This window comes from Rattus norvegicus, chromosome 11 (assembly GCF_021556685.1).
Source record: "Rattus norvegicus strain SHRSP/BbbUtx chromosome 11, alternate assembly SHRSP_T2T, whole genome shotgun sequence".
Taxonomy (NCBI): Eukaryota; Metazoa; Chordata; class Mammalia; order Rodentia; family Muridae; genus Rattus; species Rattus norvegicus.
In genome coordinates, this window is record NC_141544.1 from 77809123 (window position 1) to 77833611 (window position 24489).

The 24489-nt window shown below is 41.9% G+C and overlaps 1 protein-coding gene and 1 pseudogene across 2 annotated transcripts in view; both read right to left on the reverse strand.

Annotated features, from left to right (window-relative positions):
* Nucleotides 1–3463: 3463 nt before the first annotated feature.
* The window catches only part of Ildr1 (immunoglobulin-like domain containing receptor 1), a 56367-nt gene continuing 35341 nt past the window's right edge, over nt 3464–24489 (reverse strand). The window contains exon 8 of one of the 2 annotated variants that reach the window (XM_087576221.1): nt 3464–6034. In XM_087576221.1, coding sequence (XP_087432347.1) covers nt 6020–6034 — 15 coding nt within the window. In that variant the 3' untranslated portion in view covers nt 3464–6019. The remainder of the gene's footprint in view (nt 6035–24489) is intronic. The other variant, XR_015632761.1, reaches the window with a different exon arrangement.
* Rngtt-ps1 (RNA guanylyltransferase and 5'-phosphatase, pseudogene 1) lies at nt 4039–5890 on the reverse strand (annotated as a pseudogene).

Genomic DNA, 24489 nt, shown 5'->3' on the forward strand with positions numbered 1-24489 from the left:
TTTATATTTTAAATGCATTTATAGTCAACACATCCCTCTGTGGCTTTCTTGTTACTCTCTTCAATATAAACAGAGCAAACAACTGAAAAAATGGGCAAATTAGCTAAATGGGGCCTTGATCACATATTGAGAGACCACTACACATCTATTAAGGCATTTAATAGAAAAAAACTAAAAATTCAGTGTCAGTTGCTGAGAAGAGGAGGAAAGGAGGAGGAAAGAGAAGAGTGGAGGAGAAGAAGGAGGAGAAGGGGGAGAAGGAGAAAAGGAGGAGGAGGGGGAAAAGGAGGAGGAGGAGGAAGAAGAGGAGAAAGAAGGAGGAGAAGGAGGAGGAAGAAGAGGAGGAGGAGAAAGGAGAAGGAGGAGGAGGAGGAAAAAGAAGGAGAAGGAGGAGAAAGGAGAAGAAGAAGAAGAAGAAGAACAACAACAACAACAACAACAACAACAACAAGAACAAGAAACAAGGAACTGAACTGGTTTTCATAGAAAGACTTGTACCCATGCTTGATAGATGAGTGGTAGCTGTATTCTGCTAAGGAAAGAAGCCGTATCCAAAGGCCATATGCTGCTTACTCCAGCAGGAAAAGGTAGAACTATAAGGCTGAGAAACACATCACTGGTTGCTAGAGTTCTGAGACAGGGGATCTGCTAACTATAACAGAGAAACACAAGAAAGTGCCTCAGCTGATGAAGCTGCTGTGTGTAGCGGAGAAGGCACACTGACTACAACAACTATTCTCAACAGAATGATCTGCAAGGCCCAAGACATCTGTCATCACATTATTTATCAAAATTGACTTATTTATCACAATTGCTTTGAATGTCTACTTGGTAGAGGCTTGGAATATTTTTTTATCATTCTAGACAGAACTGACAACCCCTTTCTCAACAACAAAGAGCTATCTGACACTAAATGTGCTAGAGTTCAGAAGCTGAGATTTGAGCATAGTCAAACTTGAAACCCTGGTCCACAAAGGCAGCAGAAATTGACTCAAAGGGCTAACAGTAAACAAACAAATAAACCAACAACCAGGACATGAAGTTGAGAGTAATAAGTGTTGGGAGTTCCGAGGGAAATTGGAAGAGTTAAAGGGGTATAGACATAATCAAGATAGATCGTATACATAGAGTACATTTTCAGAGACTATATAGACATTTTTTAAAACTCGGGTCACACAGACTTAATATTAATATATGGAGAAAAGTTTAAATCAACCAAAATGTCAAAAATGCATCAACTAGATATGGACATAAGTAAACCAACACCATTATGGTGAATATCTTTACTCAGAAAACAGGGCAAAAATCCTTCGTGTATTTAGTGGGTTTGGTATCTTACAATATAAAGCTTCATAATTTTCCATAAGCCCCTTTCACACATTTCCTTCTGTCTCTCCCTAGGTTTTTTTTTTCTGTCCACACTGGGGTTTATTTTGAAATAGCTTTAATAGTCAACACTCCTATTGCAGAGTCATTAGTATACACATATCAGCTTTCAGAACACATTTCCAAATGTAAGCAGTGTCTTTGGCTTCTGGCCAAGATAAAAGGGCAGGAGTGGGATTTACCATCTCACGTCAAACAAACCACGTAGACAAAAATCTAAGTTTAAAGACTCTGGATTCCTAACAACTGGGTCAGTAATCCCTGAGATAGGAAGTGAAAGACAAGCCAAACAACTTTTTGGGTTTACTATCTTTACAGAGATAAGGAGGGATAACTTAATTAGCCCAGTGGATGCACTGAAATAATAGATTCACAAAGACCAGAGCAGCTGGAATTCAGAGGCTAGAGTACCAGTGTGAAGAGAGTTTGGTAAGGACAGCCAGCATCCTAGAGCTCTGTATGAGGTCCCATCTGGGTGTTCCAAAGGGTAATACATCTGTGCAGTGAAGAAATGAAAAGAATTATTTAAAAACAGGCAAGGACATTGAGTCCAGGACTCATACTAGGCAAAAAGCAGTGTGTTTTCTTGAAAGCTGTATTTGAAAACTAACTACTCATAGGCGTTGGGTAGCATGTTGGAAGCATGAGTAGTGGGGGTTTTCTAGTCACAGATGAACTGCTCCAGAGTAACCTGACAAACCATGGAGGTAAACTCTAAAAGGATGAAGCTATTTCTTCTCTGTAACATCAGTGTGCCTGGGAATAAATGCAAAGAGAAACAAAAGTACATGTGGAGAACTTTGGTGTCTGCTTGTGTTTACGGTTTCCAGTTGTGAGGAACACTGCAACGAACACCCAGTATGCTATATGGAGGAGACAAAAGGGAAACTCCAGGGAATTTACCATCATGCACTAATTCCAAGATCCCTGAGCGTCCCCCAACTCCCACCTTCCTCCTGTCCAGAGATTTTCCTGTGTTTATAGTATTATGGTCAGGTTTGGCTTTGCTTTGCTTTAGTTTTAAGGAGCACTGGGAGCCTGGATGTTGTGTGATAGCTGTTCTTGGATGTCAACTTGACTACATCTGGAACTCTCTAAAACCCAAGCAGCTGGGTACACCTGTGAGGGATTTTTCCCCCCTTAATTAAATCATTCCAAGTGGGAAGACCCACTTTTTTTAAGGGGGATCTTTTGAGGTGGGAAGATCCACCTTTAATATGGCCCTCATCTTCAGATGGGCAGTTTATAGAAGAACATGGAAGGAGGAAGTTTGCCCTCTTTGACTGCTCGCTCTTGCTCTCGTGGGCAAGACCATTCCTTCACTGGCATTAGAGCCTACTTCTTCAGGATTCTGGCATATGCTGAAGACCAGCTGAGATATCCAGCCTCACGGACTGAATGACGTACTGGGGATTCTTCCAGTGATAAACGGCCATTGTTGAACTAGCTGGATCACTGCCTGAAAGCTATTTTAATAAATCCCCTTTTTAAATATATATTGCCACAGAGTTTCTTTGTTTCTTGCTGATAGAGCGAGAGATGTCTTCATACCTATTCAGGTCACAGAAGTCTTTCATGTGAATACAATCTTCGACTAGAAGAACCACCTCCCCTCTTTTTTTACCCAATACACTTGCTAAAAAGTCAGACATGGTTTTTGTTCTGTCTTGTTGACCTTTTTAGTTTTTCCAAAGTTCTCCCAAAGATTGGGAGAAGGCTCTTTGGGGGTGACAGAAAGGTTTGGTATGGCAACAGAGGAGGGCTTGTTATGTCTTTTGTGGTCCTTGAGAAACAATGAGGCCTGTACAAAGGTACATCAACTTAGGTTGCAATGTGTAGCCCGAGTAAGGGCTTGTAGCCAGTTTCCTAAGCTGAGCTCAACAAAAAAGCCAGTTAGCTCAACCCACCTTTAACATAGCTGATGTCTTCAACTCAGATGCCATCCTATGGTAGCAGGCCCTTACTCTGAACTAAAGGTAAGATCATTCTTGCTCTGGTCAGATAGGCAGCCTTGTTTCCTTACTGGCAAGAACATAGACTTTAGAGTAACAGATTCATGGATTTCTTTTTTTTTTTTTAATCAAATTTTATTTACTTGTTCATTTTACATCTCATTCACTTCTCCCCTCCCAGTCATCTCCTCCCACAATCCTTTCCCCTTTCCCTTATCTTCTGGGCAGAGGGGGGCCTCCTAGGTATCCCCCAACTCTGGCACTTCCGGTCCATGTGCTTCCTCTCCCACTGAGGACAAATAAGATGGCCCAGCTAGAAGAACAGATCTCACATAAAGGCAACAGCTTTTGGGATCGCGCCATGCTCCAGTTGTTCGGGACTCACATGAAGACCAAGCTGCACATCTGCTACATATGAGCAGGGAGGCCTAGGTCCAGCCTGTGTATGTTCTTTGGTTGGTGGTTCAGACTCGGAGAGCCCCAAGGGTCTAGGGTTAGTTGACTGTTGGTCTTCCTGTGGAGTTCCTATTTCTTCTGGGCTGCAATCCTTCCTCCTATTCTTCTGTAAGAATCCCTAAGCCCCATCTGCTGTTTGGCTGTGAGTGTCTGTATCTGTCTGAGTCAGCAGCTGGTGGGGTCTCTCAGAGGACACTGTGTTCCCTTTCTTCTTTCCTCTTGAGCATGAGGTCAGAGGCAGGGTCTAGGTTGGCTGATGTGGTCTTTTGGGTGGTGGAGGAGGCATATGCTGCATGTCGGGGTCTACGGGATATGTTCTCTTTTGTCCTTGGGCAGCTGCTGCACATCTGTCAATGAGCTCGAACAGCTTCTCTTTGGTGACAGGGTAGGAGATGCTGTTTCACACAGCCATGGCTGTGTTGTAGGCATTTGGGAAACTCTTGTCTATTCTCTGTCTCACAAAGACCCAGCTGTTGTTCTCAAATGTGCATTCTATAATTTTTGTCATTGTACTGTTTCTTTTGTTACCTTGACTTGTGCAAAGGGTCTTTCGCAACCTCCAACATAGAGAAGGCCAACATTCCATGGAAGCAACTCTTCTCCCAGCCCCATTATCTTAAGTTGAAAATCCATAGAGTTTAGACTGGGAGGTTTCCATTTCAAGATATCATCACACCGACCAGGTTTGTATTTCCCAATAGGCTGAAAAATAAGTCCATCCAGTTCATGGCTGACTTCTTTGGCAAAGTTTCCTTCCAGAAGCTTTCTTGAAATGCTGATATCAAAAAATTGTTTAGGTCTGACACTAAATAGTTCCTGTGTTTTGCGAGTCTTCATTTTTTTTATGTCATGGGCTTATAATTTCACGTTCAGTACACTGGAGACAAATATTGAAATCACAGTCTCCCACTGGTTGTGCAGTGAACTTAACTATGTCATATATCAAATATCTTTGAATGGCCTGTCCGTTCACTTTCTCAGTGACCATTTCCCCATCCTAAAGGGTATTTGATAAATGCATCTGCAGATCTTTGCAAAGGGGGAACTCCAGATTTGAAACATGAAAAACAGAATTATCTCTGTCGATCATAAAAACTTCATTGATACCATCAATCAACATCATGTAATGAGTACCATCTGCTTTCCAGCTTACTTTATATGGCTTCTTATCTAAAAGGCTAATATTTTGCTTGTCCATGGAGACAGGCTGAGCTCCAGGGAACCCAGACCCTTCCCAGCCACAGAACTGAGGGCATCTCTGCTGTACCTCTAACTTTGGTTGAATTATTACTTCAGTTACACCTTTAACAGTCACGCCTTCCAAGAAGATAGCTCCCAGCTTTAACTGTTCTTTTCTCCTTTTACCAAAGGAAGCACTTGACCTGGTTCTGACCTCTTTTCCATCTTCTTCTTCCTCTTTCTCTTCCTCTTCCTCTCTTCCTCTTCCTCTCCTTCTCCTCCTCCTTCTTCTTCTCCTTCTTCCTCAAAACACCAATCTGGCAATACAGGTGGTGGTAGTGCTTCTTCTGCATATCCATGGCAATGAAAAAGTTCCTTCAAATTATCACTCTTAGAGATTCCTGGTGGTGTAGTTTGGGCAAATGTAGCACAACTGCTGCTTCAATGCTCCAATTCATTTTCTCCACCAAGAAGGCACATATAAGGAAACCAGTATGGTTGAAGCCATGGGCGCAGTGAACGCCTGTAAGTTCAGATGGGCTTCTCTCATTAAATCTCTCACACAGGTAAATGAATGTCTCCATATTCTCAGGAGTGGGGCATTCACCATGTCCTTTACACCGAAGTTTGATATATTTGATTCCTTCTTTTTTCTACGTCATTTCTGTCATGGAACCTTGGAGTATTTGTCAGATCCTCCAACAAGCTCATCTTAACCTTTAGACTCTTTAGATAATTTGTGAGCATTCTGGGATGGAACTGGTTTTCTTCAGCAACTTGACTATCATATCTTTGCCCCAGCATTGTCTTCAGAGGTAAAAGAATCTTCCTACCACCAGTTGGCCACACCTTGCACAGTTCAGCCACCGCGGTGGGATCTTGCTGTAAGCCCTGTCTACACTGCACACCGCCACCTTGCGGACAGCTCCTTAGTGAGCTGCCCCACACCAGCAGCTCCACGCAGGTCCTCAGCACAGTGACACTTTCCTTCAGTCGCTTGGGCTCCTCTTCTGCTTTCTACTTCTATGGTTTCTATACAGATATTCTTAATTTCTATGAGCCTAGGAGCAAAGAGTGATAACTTCTTTAATAGGCTTGTCAAGATAATAAAATAGGGCCAATCATTGGAAATTGGAGTTCCATAAATATAATCTACTATATTCTATACAATAAGTAGACAAGAAAATTCAGTTCTTTGTAAATTAGGGCTTTGTTGTTGTAATCCTACTATGGGACAATACTACTTATAATCACCAGGCTGCTTGTTTATAGACACTCAAAAGGAGCCACTGAGGCACAGAAGGCTCATGTGGTGTTGAATTCCCTAATGACAAAGACCATGTCTTATGTTTCTTTTACATTCTTCATAGGATACTCCTTATTCAAGTATTTCTCTTAGGAAAACTCTCCTTTCATGTCTTAGTTAGGGTTTTATGGCCCTAACAGGCATCATAACATCATGGTGAACAGACATCATGACCAAGGCAACTCTCATAAGGACAACATTTAATTGGGGCTGGCTTACAGTTTCGGAGCTTCAGTCCATTATCATCAAGGCAGGAACATGGCAGCACCCAGGCAGGCATTGTACAGAAGAGCTGAGAGTCCTACATCTTCATCTGAAGGCTGCTAGAACAATACTGACTTCCAGGCAGCTAGGATGAGGGTCTTATAGTCCGCATCCACAGTGGCACACCTACTCCAACAAGGCCACACCTACTCTAAGAAGGCCATGCCTTCTAATAGTGCCACCCTGGGCCAAGCACATACAAACCATCACAATCCATAACCCAGAAGAAGGGAATCTCTCTCTAGCAAGTGACTTCTGCTTTTCTTGAAGATTCAACTACAGGTTGACATTGACCCAAATAAACTTATCAGTCTCTCAGTAATTTAGAATTAAGACAGTAAACAGAATCAATCATGTTGTGAGATATTAAAATGTTTGGGGTGAGGCATGTGTTGGCACCATGGTATCATGTGTAGAAGCAGAAGTTATAGGGGAGTGAAATTTGAACCATGTGCTGAAATGCGAGTGAGAAAAAAAGAAGCATGGTGGTCGACAGCACAGATGAACAAATGGATAAGGAAGAGGAAAACGAAGAAAAAGAAGAGCAAGCTTACTAGGCGGATGAGAAGGGGAGAGACAGAGAGAAACAGAGCGTTTTATTTAAAACCCTAAAATGATTGTATTTATCCAAAGCTCTTCTTGAACTTCTGCAGAAAGGAAATAAACAATTCTCATTGTCACCGTAAAAATAAAAAACTGTTTGTTCTTTTATAATTTTATAGGAAAGCAAAACAAAACCCTGCACTTAGTTTGTGGAATTTCAAGGGGGACAAAGCTGCTAGAGCTCCCTTTAAGCTCGGATACCTTGAGACAGGAACTAGTTAATTATGTTAAGCAATTTTCATAACACTTGGCTGGCATATGGGCTTGCATTCACCCATTTGGCAGTTTGACAGCACAAGAGTCTTAATTTTTTTCATGTTAAATGGAAGGAAAGTAAGCAAAGAAACACCAAGTAAGTTATGGTCAGGCTTCGTGTTCTAGAGACATTATCTCAACCTGAATTAGCTAGTAAATACAGCTTTCTTCAAACAGAAAGCTCATCAATATATATACAGCGCTCCTAGATCCTATTATTAGGAAAAAAGAATTACAACATAATGCCTGAATGAAAAAAATTCTTTTAGTAAGAATTGGCAAGCTCTCTCAGTAATTAAGAGTGCTTGCTGATGGTCTTGGTTTTCAAAGATGTGTTTATTTCTGTTTTGCCTGCATTTATAGTTGCACAGTACGCATGCCAAGTACTCCCAGGGGCCAGAAGAGGGAGTCAGAATCTCTGAAACTGGTGCTACAGATGGCTGTGGGCCACCATGTGGATGCTGGAAACTAAGTCTGGGTCCCTTGAAGATCGGTCTTAACCACTGAGCACGGTCAGTGCTGGAGAATGGAGTGCCTGCTATTTTTAAAAGAGGACCAGGGTCAATTTCTATGCAAGCATGGGGACTTGAGTTCAAATCCCTGGCACTAAAGTGGAGACCCAGGCATGGCCATGTGTGCTTGGGAACCGGGTATGTAGTAGAGCTGGTGAGTCTTGAGACCTCATCGGCTGCCCAGCCTAGGCAAAGTGGTGAGCTTCTGAGATACTCTGTCTCAAAGTAATATAGAAATGAGTGATGGAAGTCAGCAGATAGCCTCCTCTGGCCTCTGTATGCATATGTGTACAAACACCCATGTTACCGTGAGTGTACCACACACATAACACACACACACACACACACACACACACACACACACACACACACCAAAACAAAAATACTAAAAATAGTATCTTCACGCGTACACCTTAAAAAGAGATGCCTGTTACTCTCATTATGCCTGTGCAGAAATAATGCTTCTAATGATATTCATCTAACTACACTTAAAATCTTTATGGAAATCACGAGAAAAATACAAATTTTTAAAAACAGCATTAGTGTATTAGTCAGGGTTCTCTAGAGTCAAAGAACTTATGGAATGTCTCTGTATATTGAAAGAATTTATTGTAATGACTTACAGTCTGCATTCTAAATAGCCCAACAATGGGCAGCTGTGAATGGGAAGTCCTAGAATCTAGTCATTGCTCAGTCCCACGAGGCTAGGTGTTACAGCTGGTCTTCTGTAGAAGCTGGAATCCTGAAGAAGTAGGTTTCAACAGATGTGCTGGCAAGTAAGTGCAAGCAGGCGAAGAAGATTGAATCTTCCTTCTTCCAGTGTGGTTATGTAGTCCTCCAGCAGAAGGGGTGGCCCAGATCAAAGGTGTGTACCACCATACCTGGATTTGGAATTTGATTTGTCCCATGCTGACCTTGCACTCAGAGATCAGTTTGCCTCAGTTTCCTGGGATTAAAGGTGTGTACTTCTTTGCCTGGGCCTAAGCTTTTCAATGCCACTATGACTCAAGATCTCCAAGTCAGGATCCAGATTAGAAGTTTGTGTCTTCCAGCCTTAAGATCTAATCACGGGGGGCTGGTGAAATGGCTCAGTGGTTAAGAGCACTGACTGCTCTTCCAGAGGTCCTGAGTTCAAATCCCAGCACCCACATGGTGGCTCACAACCATCTGTAATGAGATGATACCCTCTTCTGGTGTGTCTAAGACAGCTACAGTGTACTCATATATATTAAATAAATCTTAAAAAAAAAAAAGATCTAATCACGGGAAAATGGCTAAGTGGGTAAGAGTGTTGCTCTACAAACATGAAGACCTAGGATTAAATCCCCAACACCCACATAAAAAGCCCAACCTGGTTATGCATGCTTGTAACCCCAGCACTGTGGGACAGACACAAGAGGATCTCAGTAGCTCACTGACCAAGTAGCATAGCTAAAATTGTCAGCTTTCAGTTCAGTGGAAGAACCTGCATTAAAGGAATAAGGTAAAACAATGATAGATGTAGGTGATTTCTCTCATGGTCTCTACATGCACCGCACCCCAACACACACACACACACACACACACACACACACACACACACACACACACACCAAGAAAGTGGAAGGCCTCAACAACGAAAATCATTAAACAGAAAAAAATTGAAGACTTGCGGTTACCACAAATTATACTACTGTGTCCTAGTAACAAAATCACCATGGGATTGGTGCAAAACCAGACACGGGCACAGTGGCATAAAATAGAACACCACTAACATGAACTCACAGCTAGTCAACTGCTTGTCAGCAAAAGTACCAAATACAGGTGTTGGAGGAAAGACAGCCTTTCCCCACTTAATAGATGGATGCATTTCATTTTGATCAAATCTACCTTTCATTCTCTGCCTCCAACTTCTCCTGGGTTTCTCCCCTATTTGACTCTTCCAATCTTATCATACTGCATATTCCTCATGTAGGAGAATAAAGGTAGAGCTTTGCTGCAGAATATCATTTCAAAATGGGCCAAAGACTCAATGTAAGACAGAATCTTAAATTGCCAGACAAAAGTGTGGCAAGCTATAGAAACGGGCAAGGACTTCCTCAAAATGACAATATTAGCTCAGGAAATATTGGCAAGAATTGACAAATGGGATCACAGGAAGTTAAAAAAGCTTCTACCTAATAGAGGTAATAGTTAACAATGAAAATAGCCTGCAGAATGGGGAAAAGGGATATTTGTCAACTATTTCTTGACAGAGGATTAAATATGTAAAGAACTCAAACAGTTAAACACCAAAAGAACAAACAGTCCAACCAATGAAGGGTGAAATGAACACATAGTTCTCAAATGGGAAAGTACAAACAGACAATAAATACATGAGACGGGCTTGGTGACCACAAGCCTGTCATCCCAGCATTCAGGAGGAGTGAAGAGGAGGATCTCTAATACAAGGCCAGCCTACACAGCATGACCCTGTCTCAAGCATTAACTCAACTGATCATCAATTCGCTCATCAAAAACACTTACATATATGTTCAGGAGACATGTTGCAGCCTCATTGTGTTCTTTCTGGATTTGTTCTGGACTGCTAATTGGGGTAAGGGATTTTACCTGCTCTTCTGTGTCAAAGACCGGCTTTGACACCCAGGTAAATTAAGGTAGGATGTAGAATTGATGGGAATGGCTAAACCAAAGAATGTCAGAATGCCTTCTGACATTAAACATTCATTTACTATTTTGGGGCCAGCGCTGATGGCTTCTGGCAATTGACTCCTGCTGATAGCAAGGAATTCAAAATAAAAACAACTATTTAGGGCTCTTTACTCTTTCTTTCTAGCTTTCGAATTTTTTAGCTTCCTTCCTTCCTTCCTTCCTTCCTTCCTTCCTTCCTTCCTTTCTTTCTTCCTTTCTTTCGTCCTTCCTTCCTTTCTTCCTTCCTTCCTGTTGTTATTAAATATCAGATATAGTTAATAATATCAGATATCAGCCGCACCCATGGGGAAAGAGCACACCAAACCAACACCAACATGGTTCCATGTGGTGAGATTTTAATGGGGGAACAAGACAAGGGGAAGAGGCAAGAGAAAGAAGAGAAAAGAAGAGAGAGAAGAGAGAGAGAGAGAGAGTGAGGGTAGAAGGTGTCTGTCTTTTATTTGGAATGTGACATAAAGGTTCCCAGGTGGAGTTTCGAATTGAGCCAAAAGGTCTTCTGGGAACGTATGGCCATTGCCATGGCAACGGTAACCAACAGGTGTCACTGCTAAAGGCAATTCCTGATACCAACACTTCCTTCATCCCCTTCCTTCCTTCCTTCCTTCCTTCCTTCCTTCCTATCCCAAATGCTGCCCCTCTCTGGTCCTCCTTGTAGAGTTCTTCCCTTCCCCCCACCTCCTTCATCTCTGAGAGGACAGAAGCCCCACCCCCACCCCGCCCAATCCTCCTATCAAGTCTCTACAGAATTAGGCACCTCCTCTCCCACTGATGCCAGACATGGCAGCCCTCTGCTACATATGTGCCACAACCAAAGGGCTCTTTACTCTTCAACTCTTCATGAGCAGGAGATAAAGAAAAAGGAAAAGAAGTCAGGTGTGCGTGCATACATAGACACACTGGATGAAGCAGAAAAGATCTACACTGAGCTTTTACTTTTGCTTTCAGCTTTTTACAGCTTTTTAGACAAAAGTTTTCTATGTAAGAAAAAAACTTAGCTCGTAGATTAAAACATTACACAAGAAAGAGTTACAGCAGGACATTAATTCTAAGTTCAAAGCAGTGTTTCATTCTATATGTTTACAGGTTTAAAGCAATAGTTTTACATGGCCTTGCTTTATCACAATGCTCAGCTGTGGCCTCATACTTGGACTTAGAATGAATGTTTCTCCTTGATCACTAATTTGTTCCAAGTCTATTCTTCTTCCTAGTTCAATTTATGTGCTTGTAGCACGTGAAAGGTCACTGCACTTCTTATGCGAGCTTTACTTACCATTCTATGAGAAAGAGTACGTTCTATTCTTGATTCTAACTTTATTATACCTCTCTGCCAAAACAACTAAAACTAACTCCCTAAACTTTCTATCAATTATTCTAACTTCCTAAAATTATCGTGACCAAATCAGGAATTCTATGAAATCATTAATACATTTAGACAACATTAACTCTATGAAAGTTCATCTTCAAGTTGATCTGAATGAGGTTTGCCCAAGAGTGTGGGTTAATTAACACCCAGAAACCAATCATAACAAACTATACACAGAAAGAAACTATTTTTGCCCAATCACACCATGTCGGAAAAACGAGGCATACAGCAGTGACAAACACGAGAAGGCACATCAGCAGCAAGAAGCAATCCTGGGACGAAGCTCCTGGGGCTGTGCCTTTCCAGGATTCACCCATGGCAGCCATGCAAAATGGTGGGGCATCTCCAGGAAGCTTGCTTGCTTGCTTGCTTGCCACAGCTTTCACTATATGGTTTCCTCCACTTCTGCTTTTTTGGAAGAGATTGCAGAAGGCTATTGTTAACTCCTTCTCAAAGAAAGGGCAGAATTCTTCAGTAAGACCTTCCAGGCCTGGAGATTTTGAGGAGTGTTTCAATAAAACTTTTGTCTCCTTCGTGGTAAAAGGGCTGTTTGGTTTATAGATTTCATCTTGGTAGACAGAGTTCTCAAGGCATGGGTGCATTTCTTCTAAGTTGTCAAATTTAGAATTATATATGGGATACTCTTGTTAGCCTTCTATCTATCTATCTATCTATCTATCTATCTATCTATCTATCTATTGATCTATCAATCTATCGATCTATCTATCTATCATAGGAGAAAGAGACAGTGTGTGTGTGTGTGTGTGTGTGTGTGTGTGTGTGTGTGTGTGTGATGTCTTTGCATACTTAGTTCCTGCAGAAGCCCGAGGAAAGTGTTGAGTACCCCATTGCTGGAATTAGAAGCGTCAAGTCTCTACTGGAACCAAACTCAAGTCCTGTAGAATAGAAAATTCTGCAAAAAAATCTCTCCCAGACCCTATAACTTCCTTCTCCAATAAAAAAGAAATCTGAGGTTTCCTACCTTCCTATTTGTTTCTAGAGAATTTGTACTTGATTTATATAGCATCTTGACAGTGTTTGCTTTGAAATCCTTTTCAGATAGTTTCAACATCTGGCTCACCTCATGGCTGCCACTGATTGGTTTCCTTTTTTATTCATGTAGTCCCGCTTTCAGCTGTTGGTTTATATTTTGGATATTTCATCTGGGTCGTATCTTATATAGTTACCCTGTTCTGTTTCCTATACAAGTCTTTGCCTGCAATGGCGTTTCAAAGCTCCCATAGAGTCATCTTGATTTATCTTTCTACTTTGTCTCTAACTGACATCAGCTGGTGCTTTCTGAGCGACTGGAAGGGTTTTCTCTGGCCAGGTGTTGCATATCTCTTAAGCGAGAGTGATGTGAGAGAACATTCTTGATGGTGTCCCCAGGTGCCCAGGTTTGTTTAGGCCAGTGAATGGGGAGAGAACCTTGGTTCCTCTAAATGGGCTCTAGGACCAGGCCACTAGGTTAGTTTTCCTGATTGTACCCAACAGCCTCAGTGTCTTCTGACAGAGCAAGAGTCTTTGGCTAGCAGGGACAGAGAGGTTTTCCTGACCAAGGCTCCTGTTTACCTTACAGGCTTTCCTGACTTATCCAGTCTAATGGCTCTCCTCACAAAAGGGGTGGTAGTGGGGTGGAAGCAGAGAGCCTCTCTTTGGTTGCTTTTCTTCAGCAGGACTCCCCACTACTGGACCTATTGCTTAAGGTTGTCAGAGTAACTCCACTAGGCCAAGAATGAAGAATCAACAATTTGGCTACCTTCTGTTGACTGGGAGATGATGAGGGCCTGACCCTATGCTAGTCTTCCAGGCCTAGGTTCTCAGACCTCCTTTCCACTTTTTTTTGTCTTATGTCATTTCCAAGATTTATAAAACTTGAAAATCACGGATGATGATACCTCCAAGAGTTCTTTTCTTGTACAGGATTGTTTTGTCTATCCTGGGTCCTTTGTTTTTCCATATGAGGTTGAGATTTATCCTTTCGAGGTCTGTAAATAATTGTGTTGTAATTTTGATGGAGATTTCATTGAATTGTTACATCGTTTTTGGTAGGATGGTCATTTTATTGTAAACGCTACCCATCCATGAGCATAGAAGATCTTTCCATCTTCTGATATCTTCTTCAACTTCTCTCTTCAAAGACTTTATTTCTTGTCTGATAGGTCTTTCATTTGCTTGGTTAGAATTACAGTAAGATATTTACTATTATTGGAGGATTTTGTGAAAGGTGTTTGTAGGTTGATGTCGATATGCAGGTGAGGGCTGACACGAGTTAGGTCAAGGCCATGATTGGACAGTAATAAAAATAAGGCAGGGACAAAATTTTTGTAAGGCTGGAGAGGAGAAGGAACAAGAATCAAGATAGAGAAGGAGAAAGATGACCCAAGTCTAGGTGGTCTTGAATTGCCAAGGGAGTTGGGATGGATTTCTGTAGGCAAATTTATCTTATCTAGGTGGGCTGTTTATATCCTTATGAATTGGTCGTAAGTTTGTTGAGTGGATGTATTGTAGATTAAGAATTTAACATGAAACCCGCGGATCCCGGCCCGCAGCAGCTCTCTGCTCCCAAACCCCGTGGGAGAGAGACCTCACCGCCTGGTCAGGTTGGCACTCCTGAGGCTGCAGAGCAGAAGAGACCACCAACACTGCCCACCCCTGCCCACATCCCTGGCCCAAAAGGAAACTATATATGGCCTCTGGGTTCCCATAGAGGAGGGCCCAGGAGCAGCAGGACCGCTGCGTCTGAGACACCACCAGAATCTGAAGGGACCTACCAGATAAACAGTTCTCTGCACCCAAATCCTGTGGGAGGGAGAGCTAAACCTTCAGAGAGGCAGACATGCCTGGGAAACCAGAAGAGACTGCACTCTGCACACATCTCTGATGCCAGAGGAAAACACCAAAAGCCATCTGGAACCGTGGTGCAAGGAAGCTCCCGGAAAGGGCAGCGCAGATCTTCCTGGTTGCTGCCGCTGCGGAGAGCTCATAAGCAACACCCCACGAGCAAACTTGAGCCTCGGGACCACAGGTAAGACCAACTTTTCTGCTGCAAGTGACCTGCCTGGTGAACTCCAGACACAGGCCCACAGGAACAGCTGAAGACCTGTAGATAGGAAAAACTACACTCCCGAAAGCAGAATACTCTGTCCCCATAACTGGCTGAAAGAAATCAGGAAAACAGGTCTACAGCACTCCTGACACACAGGCTTATAGGACAGTCTAGCCACTGTCAGAAATAGCAGAACAAAGTAACACTTGAGATAATCTGATGGCGAGAGGCAAGTGCAGGAACCCAAGCAACAGAAACCAAGACTACATGGCATCATTTGGAGCCCAATTCTCCCACCAAAACAAACACGGAATATCCAAACACACCAGAAAAGCAAGATCTAGTTTCAAAATCATATTTGATCATGATGCTGGAGGACTCCAAGAAAGACGTGAAGAACTCCTTAGAGAAACACAGGAAAACATTAATAAACAAGTAGAAGCCTACAGAGAGGAATCGCAAAAATCCCTGAAAGAATTCCAGGAAAACATGAATAAACAAGTAGAAGCCCATGGAGAGGAGTCACAAAAATCCCTGAAAGAATTCCAGGAAAACACAATCAAACAGTTGAAGGAATTAAAAATGGAAATAGAAGCAATCAAGAAAGAACACATGGAAACAACCCTGGATATAGAAAACCAAAAGAAGAGACAAGGAGCTGTAGATACAAGCTTCACCAACAGAATACAAGAGATGGAAGAGAGAATATCAGGAGCAGAAGATTCCATAGAAATCATTGACTCAACTGTCAAAGATAATGTAAAGTGGAAAAAGCTACTGGTCCAAAACATACAGGAAATCCAGGACTCAATGAGAAGATCAAACCTAAGGATAATAGGTATAGAAGAGAGTGAAGACTCCCAGCTCAAAGGACCAGTAAATATCTTCAACAAAATCATAGAAGAAAACTTCCCTAAACTAAAAAAAGAGATACCCATAGGCATACAAGAAGCCTACAGAACTCCAAATAGATTGGACCAGAAAAGAAACACCTCCTGTCACATAATAGTCAAAACACCAAACGCACAAAATAAAGAAAGAATATTAAAAGCAGTAAGGGAAAAAGGTCAAGTAACATATAAAGGCAGACCTATCAGAATCACACCAGACTTCTCGCCAGAAACTATGAAGGCCAGAAGATCCTGGACTGATGTTATACAGACCCTAAGAGAACACAAATGCCAGCCCAGGTTACTGTATCCAGCAAAACTCTCAATTAACATTGATGGAGAAACCAAGATATTCCATGACAAAACCAAATTTACATAATATCTTTCTACAAATCCAGCACTACAAAGGATAATAAATGGTAAAGCCCAACATAAGGAGGCAAGCTATACCCTAGAAGAAGCAAGAAACTAATCGTCTTGGCAACAAAACAAAGAGAATGAAAGCACACAAACATAACCTCATATCCATATATGAATATAACAGGAAGCAATAATCACTATTCCTTAATATCTCTCAACATTAATGGCCTCAACTCCCCAATAAAAAGACATAGATTAACAAACTGGATACGCAACGAGGACCCTGCATTCTGCTGCCTACAGGAAACACACCTCAGAGACAAAGACAGACACTACCTCAGAGTGAAAGGCTGGAAAACAACTTTCCAAGCAAATGGTCGGAAGAAGCAAGCTGGAGTAGCCATTCTAATATCAAATAAAATCAATTTTCAACTAAAAGTCATCAAAAAAGATAAGGAAGGACACTTCATATTCATCAAAGGAAAAATCCACCAAGATGAACTCTCAATCCTAAATATCTATGCCCCAAATACAAGGGCACCTACATACGTAAAAGAAACCTTACTAAAGCTCAAAACACACATTGCACCTCACACAATAATAGTGGGAGATTTCAACACCCCACTCTCATCAATGGACAGATCATGGAAACAGAAATTAAACAGTGATGTCGACAGACTAAGAGAAGTCATGAGCCAAATGGACTTAACGGATATTTATAGAACATTCTATCCTAAAGCAAAAGGATATACCTTCTTCTCAGCTCCTCATGGTACTTTCTCCAAAATTGACCATATAATTGGTCAAAAAACGGGCCTCAATAGGTACAGAAAGATAGAAATAATCCCATGTGTGCTATCGGACCACCACGGCCTAAAACTGGTCTTCAATAACAATAAGGGAAGAATGCCCACATATACTTGGAAATTGAACAATGCTCTACTCAATGATAACCTGGTCAAGGAAGAAATAAAGAAAGAAATTAAAGACTTTTTAGAATTTAATGAAAATGAAGGTACAACATACCCAAACTTATGGGACACAATGAAAGCTGTGCTGAGAGGAAAACTCATAGCGCTGAGTGCCTGCAGAAAGAAACAGGAAAGAGCATATGTCAGCAGCTTGACAGCACACCTAAAAGCTCTAGAACAAAAAGAAGCAAATACACCCAGGAGGAGTAGAAGGCAGGAAATAATCAAACTCAGAGCTGAAATCAACCAAGTAGAAACAAAAAGGACCATAGAAAGAATCAACAGAACCAAAAGTTGGTTCTTTGAGAAAATCAACAAGATAGATAAACCCTTAGCCAGACTAACGAGAGGACACAGAAAGTGTGTCCAAATTAACAAAATCAGAAATGAAAAGGGAGACATAACTACAGATTCAGAGGAAATTCAAAAAATCATCAGATCTTACTATAAAAGCCTATATTCAACCAAACTTGAAAATCTGCAGGAAATGGACAATTTCCTAGACAGATACCAGGTACCGAAGTTAAATCAGGAACAGATAAACCAGTTAAACAACCCCATAACTCCTAAGGAAATAGAAGCAGTCATTAAAGGTCTCCCAACCAAAAAGAGGCCAGGTCCAGACGGGCTTAGTGCAGAATTCTATCAGACCTTCATAGAAGACCTCATACCAATATTATCCAAACGATTCCACAAAATTGAAACAGATGGAGCACAACCGAATTCCTTCTATGAAGCCACAATTACTCTTATACCTAAACCACACAAAGGCCCAACAAAGAAAGAGAACTTCAGACCAATTTCCCTTATGAATATTGACGCAAAAATACTCAATAAAATTCTGGCAAACCGAATCCAAGAGCACATCAAAACAATCATCCACCACGATTAAGTAGGCTTCATCCCAGGCATGCAGGGATGGTTTAATATATGGAAAACCATCAACGTGATCCACTATATAAACAAACTGAAAGAACAGAACCACATGATCATTTCATTAGATGCTGAGAAAGCATTTGACAAAATTCAACACCCCTTCATGATAAAAGTCCTGGAAAGAATAGGAATTCAAGGCCCATACCTAAACATCGTAAAAGCCATATACAGCAAACCAGTTGCTAACATTAAACTAAAGGGAGAGAAACTTGAAGCAATCCCACTAAAATCAGGGACTAGACAAGGCTGCCCACTCTCTCCCTACTTATTCAATATAGATCTTGAAGTTCTAGCCAGAGCAATCAGACAACAAAAGGAGGTCAAGGGGATACAGATCGGAAAAGAAGAAGTCAAAATATCACTATTTGCAGATGGTATGATAGTATATTTAAGTGAGCCCAAAAGTTCCACCAGAGAACTACTAAAGCTGATAAACAACTTCAGCAAAGTGGCTGGGTATAAAATTAACTCAAATAAATCAGTAGCCTTCCTCTACACAAAAGAGAAACAAGCCGAGAAAGAAATTAGGGAAACGACACCCTTCATAATAGACCCAAATAATATAAAGTATCTCGGTGTGACTTTAACCAAGCAAGTAAAAGATTTGTACAATAAGAACTTCAAGACTCTGAAGAAAGAAATTGAAGAAGACCTCAGAAGATAGAAAGATCTCCCATGCTCATGGATTGGCAGGATTAATATAGTAAAAATGGCCATTTTACCAAAAGCGATCTACAGATTCAATGCAATCCCCATCAAAATACCAATCCAATTCTTCAAAGAGTTAGACAGAACAATTTGCAAATTCATCTGGAATAACAAAAAAACCAGGATAGCTAAAACTATCCTCAACAATAAAAGGACTTCAGGGGGAATCACTATCCCTGAACTCAAGCAGTATTATAGAGCAACAGTGATAAAAACTGCATGGTATTGGTACAGAGACAGACAGATAGACCAATGGAACAGAATTGAAGACCCAGAAATGAACCCACACACCTATGGGCACTTGATTTTTGACAAAGGAGCCAAAACCATCAAATGGAAAAAAGATAGCATTTTCAGCAAATGGTGCTGGTTCAACTGGAGGTCAACATGTAGAAGAATGCAGATCGAGCCATGCTTATCACCCTGTACAAATCTTAAGTCCAAGTGGATCAAGGACCTCCACATCAAACCAGACACACTCAAACTAATAGAAGAAAAACTAGGGAAGCATCTGGAACACATGGGCACTGGAAAAAAATTCCTGAACAAAACACCAATGGCTTATGCTCTAAGATCAAGAATCGACAAATGGGATCTCATAAAACTGCAAAGCTTCTGTAAGGCAAAGGACACTGTGGTTAGGACAAAACGGCAACCAACAGATTGGGAAAAGATCTTTACCAATCCTACAACAGATAGAGGCCTTATATCCAAAATATACAAAGAACTCAAGAAGTTAGACCGCAGGGAGACAAATAACCCTATTAAAAAATGGGGTTCAGAGCTAAACAAAGAATTCACAGCGGAATTCTTTGAGGAATGCCAAATGGCTGAGAAACACCTAAAGAAATGTTCAACATCTTTAGTCATAAGGGAAATGCAAATCAAAACAACCCTGAGATTTCACCTCACACCAGTGAGAATGGCTAAGATCAAAAACTCAGGTGACAGCAGATGCTGGCGAGGGTGCGGAGAAAGAGGAACACTCCTCCATTGTTGGTGGGATTGCAGACTGGTACAACCATTCTGGAAATCAGTCTGGAGGTTCCTCAGAAAATTGGACATTGAACTGCCTGAGGATCCAGCTATACCTCTCTTGGGCATATACCCAAAAGATGCCCCAACATATAAAAAAGACACATGCTCCACTATGTTCATCGCAGCCTTATTTATAATAGCCAGAAGCTGGAAAGAACCCAGATGCCCTTCAACAGAGGAATGGATACAGAAAATGTGGTACATCTACACAATGGAATATTACTCAGCTATCAAAAACAATGCCTTTATGAAATTCGTAGGCAAATGGTTGGAACTGGAAAATATCATCCTGAGTGAGGTAACCCAATCACAGAAAAACACACATGGTATGCACTCATTGATAAGTGGCTATTAGCCCAAATGCTTGAATTACCCTAGATGCCTATAACAAATGAAACTCAAGACGGATGATCAAAATGTGAATGCTTCACTCCTTCTTTAAAAGGGGAATAAGAATACCCTTGGCAGGGAATAGAGAGGCAAAGATTAAAACAGACACAGAAGGAACACCCATTCAGAGCCTACCCCACGTGTGGCCCATACATATACAGCCATCCAATTAGACAAGATGGATGAAGCAAAGAAGTGCAGGCCGACAGGAGCCGGATGTAGAACGCTCCTGAGAGACACAGCCAGAATACAGCAAATACAGAGGCGAATGCCAGCAGCAAACCACTGAACTGAGAATAGGACCCCCATTGAAGGAATCAGAGAAAGAACTGGAAGAGCTTGAAGGGGCTCGAGACCCCATATGTACAACAATGCCAAGCAACCAGAGCTTCCAGGGACTAAGCCACTACCTAAAGACTATACATGGACTGACACTGGACTCTGACCTCATAGGTAGCAATGAATATCCTAGTAAGAGCACCAGTGGAAGGGGAAGCCCTTGGTCCTGCTAAGACTGAACCCCTAGTGAACTAGATTGTTGGGGGGAGGGCGGCAATGGGGGGAGGGTGGGGATGGGGGAGGGGGATGTTTGCCCGGAAGCCGGGAAAGGGAATAACACTCGAAATGTATATAAGAAATACTCAAGTTAATTTAAAAAAAAAAAGAATTCAACATGTAAATCTGATTGTTGGGCTCTAGTTTGTTGAGTCATGATTTTACCAAGTAGCTGGGACCACAGAGTTTCTGGCTGGCCAGGGCGATTAGCAATGGGAATGGAGCGACCACTGGGGCTAGAAGACAGCTGGCTAACAGAGCATGAAGCCGCTGAGATAAATTAGCGCTATTTCCAATGTTCCACTGCAGCTCGAACTAGCAGGGAACCAGACCAGAGGGTATGAGCAGGAACTGCCCGTCCTTTTTTATTTTTACTGCAACAGGTGTTATTTCCCTGATTCCTTTTTCAGCTTGTTTATTGTTCGTATACTGAATTTTTTAAAGTTAATTTTGTATCCAGCCACATCACTGAAGGCATTTATCAGCTGTGGGATCACTTACGTACGCTATCGTATCATCTTTGAATACAGATACTTTGACTTCTTCCTTCCCTTGATCTCTCTCAGCTGTCATATTGCTCCAGCTAAAAGTTCAGTGACTATATTGAATAGATAGGTAAAGAGCAGACAACCTTGTCTTGTTCCTGATTTTAGTGGAATTGCACTGGCTTTCTCTCTGTTTAATTTGATATTGACTACAGTCTTACTATAAATTGTCTTTATTATGTTTGGGTGCATCTCTTGTATCCTTACTTTCCCCAGATGTTTATCATGAGGGGCTGTTAGATTTCGTCAAGGGCTTTTTTTTCATCTAATGGGAGGATCATGTAGGTTTTCTTCTTTCAGCGTGTTTATGGGATGGAGTACACTTACTGAGTTTCATATATTGAACCATCTCTGTATCACTGGGATGAAGTCTACTGGATAATGGTGAAAATTTGCAGACAAATGGATAGAACTAGAAAAAATGCATCCCAAGTGAGGTGACCCAGAAAGATAAATATGGTATTTATTTACTTACAAGTAGACTCAAAGAGGATATGTACAGAACAAGGGGGGGGGGTCAGGGGAGATGTAGGTCCCTAGGAAAGGAAAATAGAAAAGATTTTTTGGGTGTACTAGGGTTGATGGGGACAGGAACAGGAGGGGTCAGGTGGGGAGTAAGGAATGGAGGGAGAGAATCCAGGGAGAGATGGCTAGAATTGGGGGTGGGTGGGAATAGTATGCAAGCCTAGTGCAGTGGAAACTTCCTGGAATTTATGAGGATGATCCTAGAGAACTCCTAGGAATAGAGATACAGAGTCTTAACTGGCCATCTCTTATAGGCAGGCAAGGCTTCTAGTGTTGGGACTGGGCAAATTCAATTAAGTCGTTGGCCAGGGGCTCCTATGGAGAGACCCTATCCAGGCTAATGCTAGGAAAGAGGGTTGTTCTCCAAAAACTGGTGTGTGTGTGTGTGTGTGTGTGTGTGTGTGTGTGTGTGTGTGTGTGTGTGTGTGTGTGATGGTTTGTATATGCTCTGCCCAAGGAGTGGCACCATTAGAAGGTGTGGCCCTATTGGAGTAGGTGTGTCACTGTGGGTGTGGGCTTTAAGACCCTCACTCTAGCTGCCTGGAAGCCAGTCTTTCACTAGCAGCCTTCAGATGAAGATGTAGAACTCTTTTTTTTTTTTTTTTTTTTTTTTTGGTTCTTTTTTTCAGAGCTGGGGACCGAACCCAGGGCCTTGCGCTTCCTAGGCAAGCGCTCTACCACTGAGCTAAATCCCCAACCCCAAGATGTAGAACTCTTAGCTCCTCCTGCACCATGCCTGCCTGGACGCTGTCATGTTACCGCCTTGATGATACTGTACAGAATCTCTAAACCTGTAAATCAGCCCCAACTAAATGTTTTTTTTTTTTAAGAGCTGCCTCAGTCATGGTGTCTGTGCACAGTAGTAAAACCCTAACTAAGACAGAAGTTGGTACCAGGAACTGGTATCAATGCTGTGATAGACCTGACCATGCTTTTGTTTAGAAGAATGGGGATTTGGGGACTTTGGATTTGGGAAGCAGTGGAATGCTTTAAATGGGGCATAACTGTCTATCCTAGTAGGGATACAGAAGACTTTGTTACTGAGAGTGATCTGAATTGTGCTAATCTGCCCCAAGAGGTTTCAGTGAAGAACTTCAACATGTGGCCTAGAGACTGCTTTTGTGGTATTTGGTGAAGAATGTGGCTACTTTTTGCCCTTGTCTGAAGAGTCGGCCTGAGGCTAAGGTGAAGAGACTCAGGTTAATTGCAATGACAAAGGAAGTCTCTGAAATGCCCATCAATGAATGTGTTCTTGGTTAAATCTCATGAAGAGCATTTTGAACAAGTGTAGCAAGCTGAGAAAGGAAAATTATAAAATCTATGGTTCGTGTATTAAAGGGGTAGCAGGAAGTGAAATGGAACTGAATCCTGTGTTCAAGGATATTAAATTGAATTAAGGGAGTGGTGACCTTGGAGCAAGATCTCACCCAGCTAAATTTAGATCCAAGCAAGATGGTACAAACCTTTAATCTCAGGAAACAGAGCCATGCAGATCTCTGAATTAAAAGTCAATCTACAGAGCAAGATCCAGGACAGCCAAGCTTAGGCAGAGAGGGAGTGGAAAACAGGAAGCTGGTAATAGAATAAGGGGCCATGTTCCAGCTCCAGTGAACAACAGAACATGACAGCTTCAGCCATGTGGCTCTGGCTTTAGAGTCCAGAATAGAAGGGATTTCTGGGACAATTGATGCTAGTGAGCTGGAGTTAAGAAATTAGTGGTGATTAAGAAGAGACCAGAGATGGCTCAGTAATTAAGAGCACTGGTTGTTCTTCAGAGGTCCTGAGTTCAATTCCCAGCAACTACATGGTGGCTCACAATCATCTGTAATGGGATCTGATGCCCTCTTCTGATGTGTCTGCAGACAGCTGCAGTGTGCTCATATACATAAAATAAATCTTAAGGAAAAGAAAAGAAGAGACCAGCATCACCAAGGTGAAATCTTCTGGGAAATGTTCTCTTATGTTGCTATACTTGGTGATGTAAGAAACACCCAGATGATACTGGTTTTGAAGGCATAAAGGGGTTATAAAGAATACCTGGGGTTTGGCACTGTGAGAGGCCAGGGAAGGCCATTGGTGAAGGTGCAGCCTCAATTGCAATTGAGGGGTCATGCAAAGGAGTTGAGGCTTGGCACCATGAAGAGAGCTTATGAGAGGCTACTGGTGAAGCCTAGTTGCAGCAGAATACCCCAGTATAGTGGAGATGCCAGTACCACAGGATGATCACCAAGAACAGCAGCAGCAGTGGAGTGGAGTCAACCAGAGCCTATAGTGCTACAGAGGGCAGAGCTAGAGAAGTAACCCAAGACTTTGGAGGAGCCCAGAAGATCACGTGTGGATGCCAGACATTGGAAAAGAAGCCGTAACATTGAAGTTGCCTTAGAGACCCCAAGATTTTTGAGACGTCAGAGCCATAGCATAACTGCTGAGGAAAACTGCTAACAGGGCATGAAACCAGTCCAGGAGAAAGAAGTTTGTTATAGTCAACAAAGATGAAAAAGGGGTTGGAGATCAAAAGACTGTTTTGACATCAGACATGGAGATGCAGAGTTTGG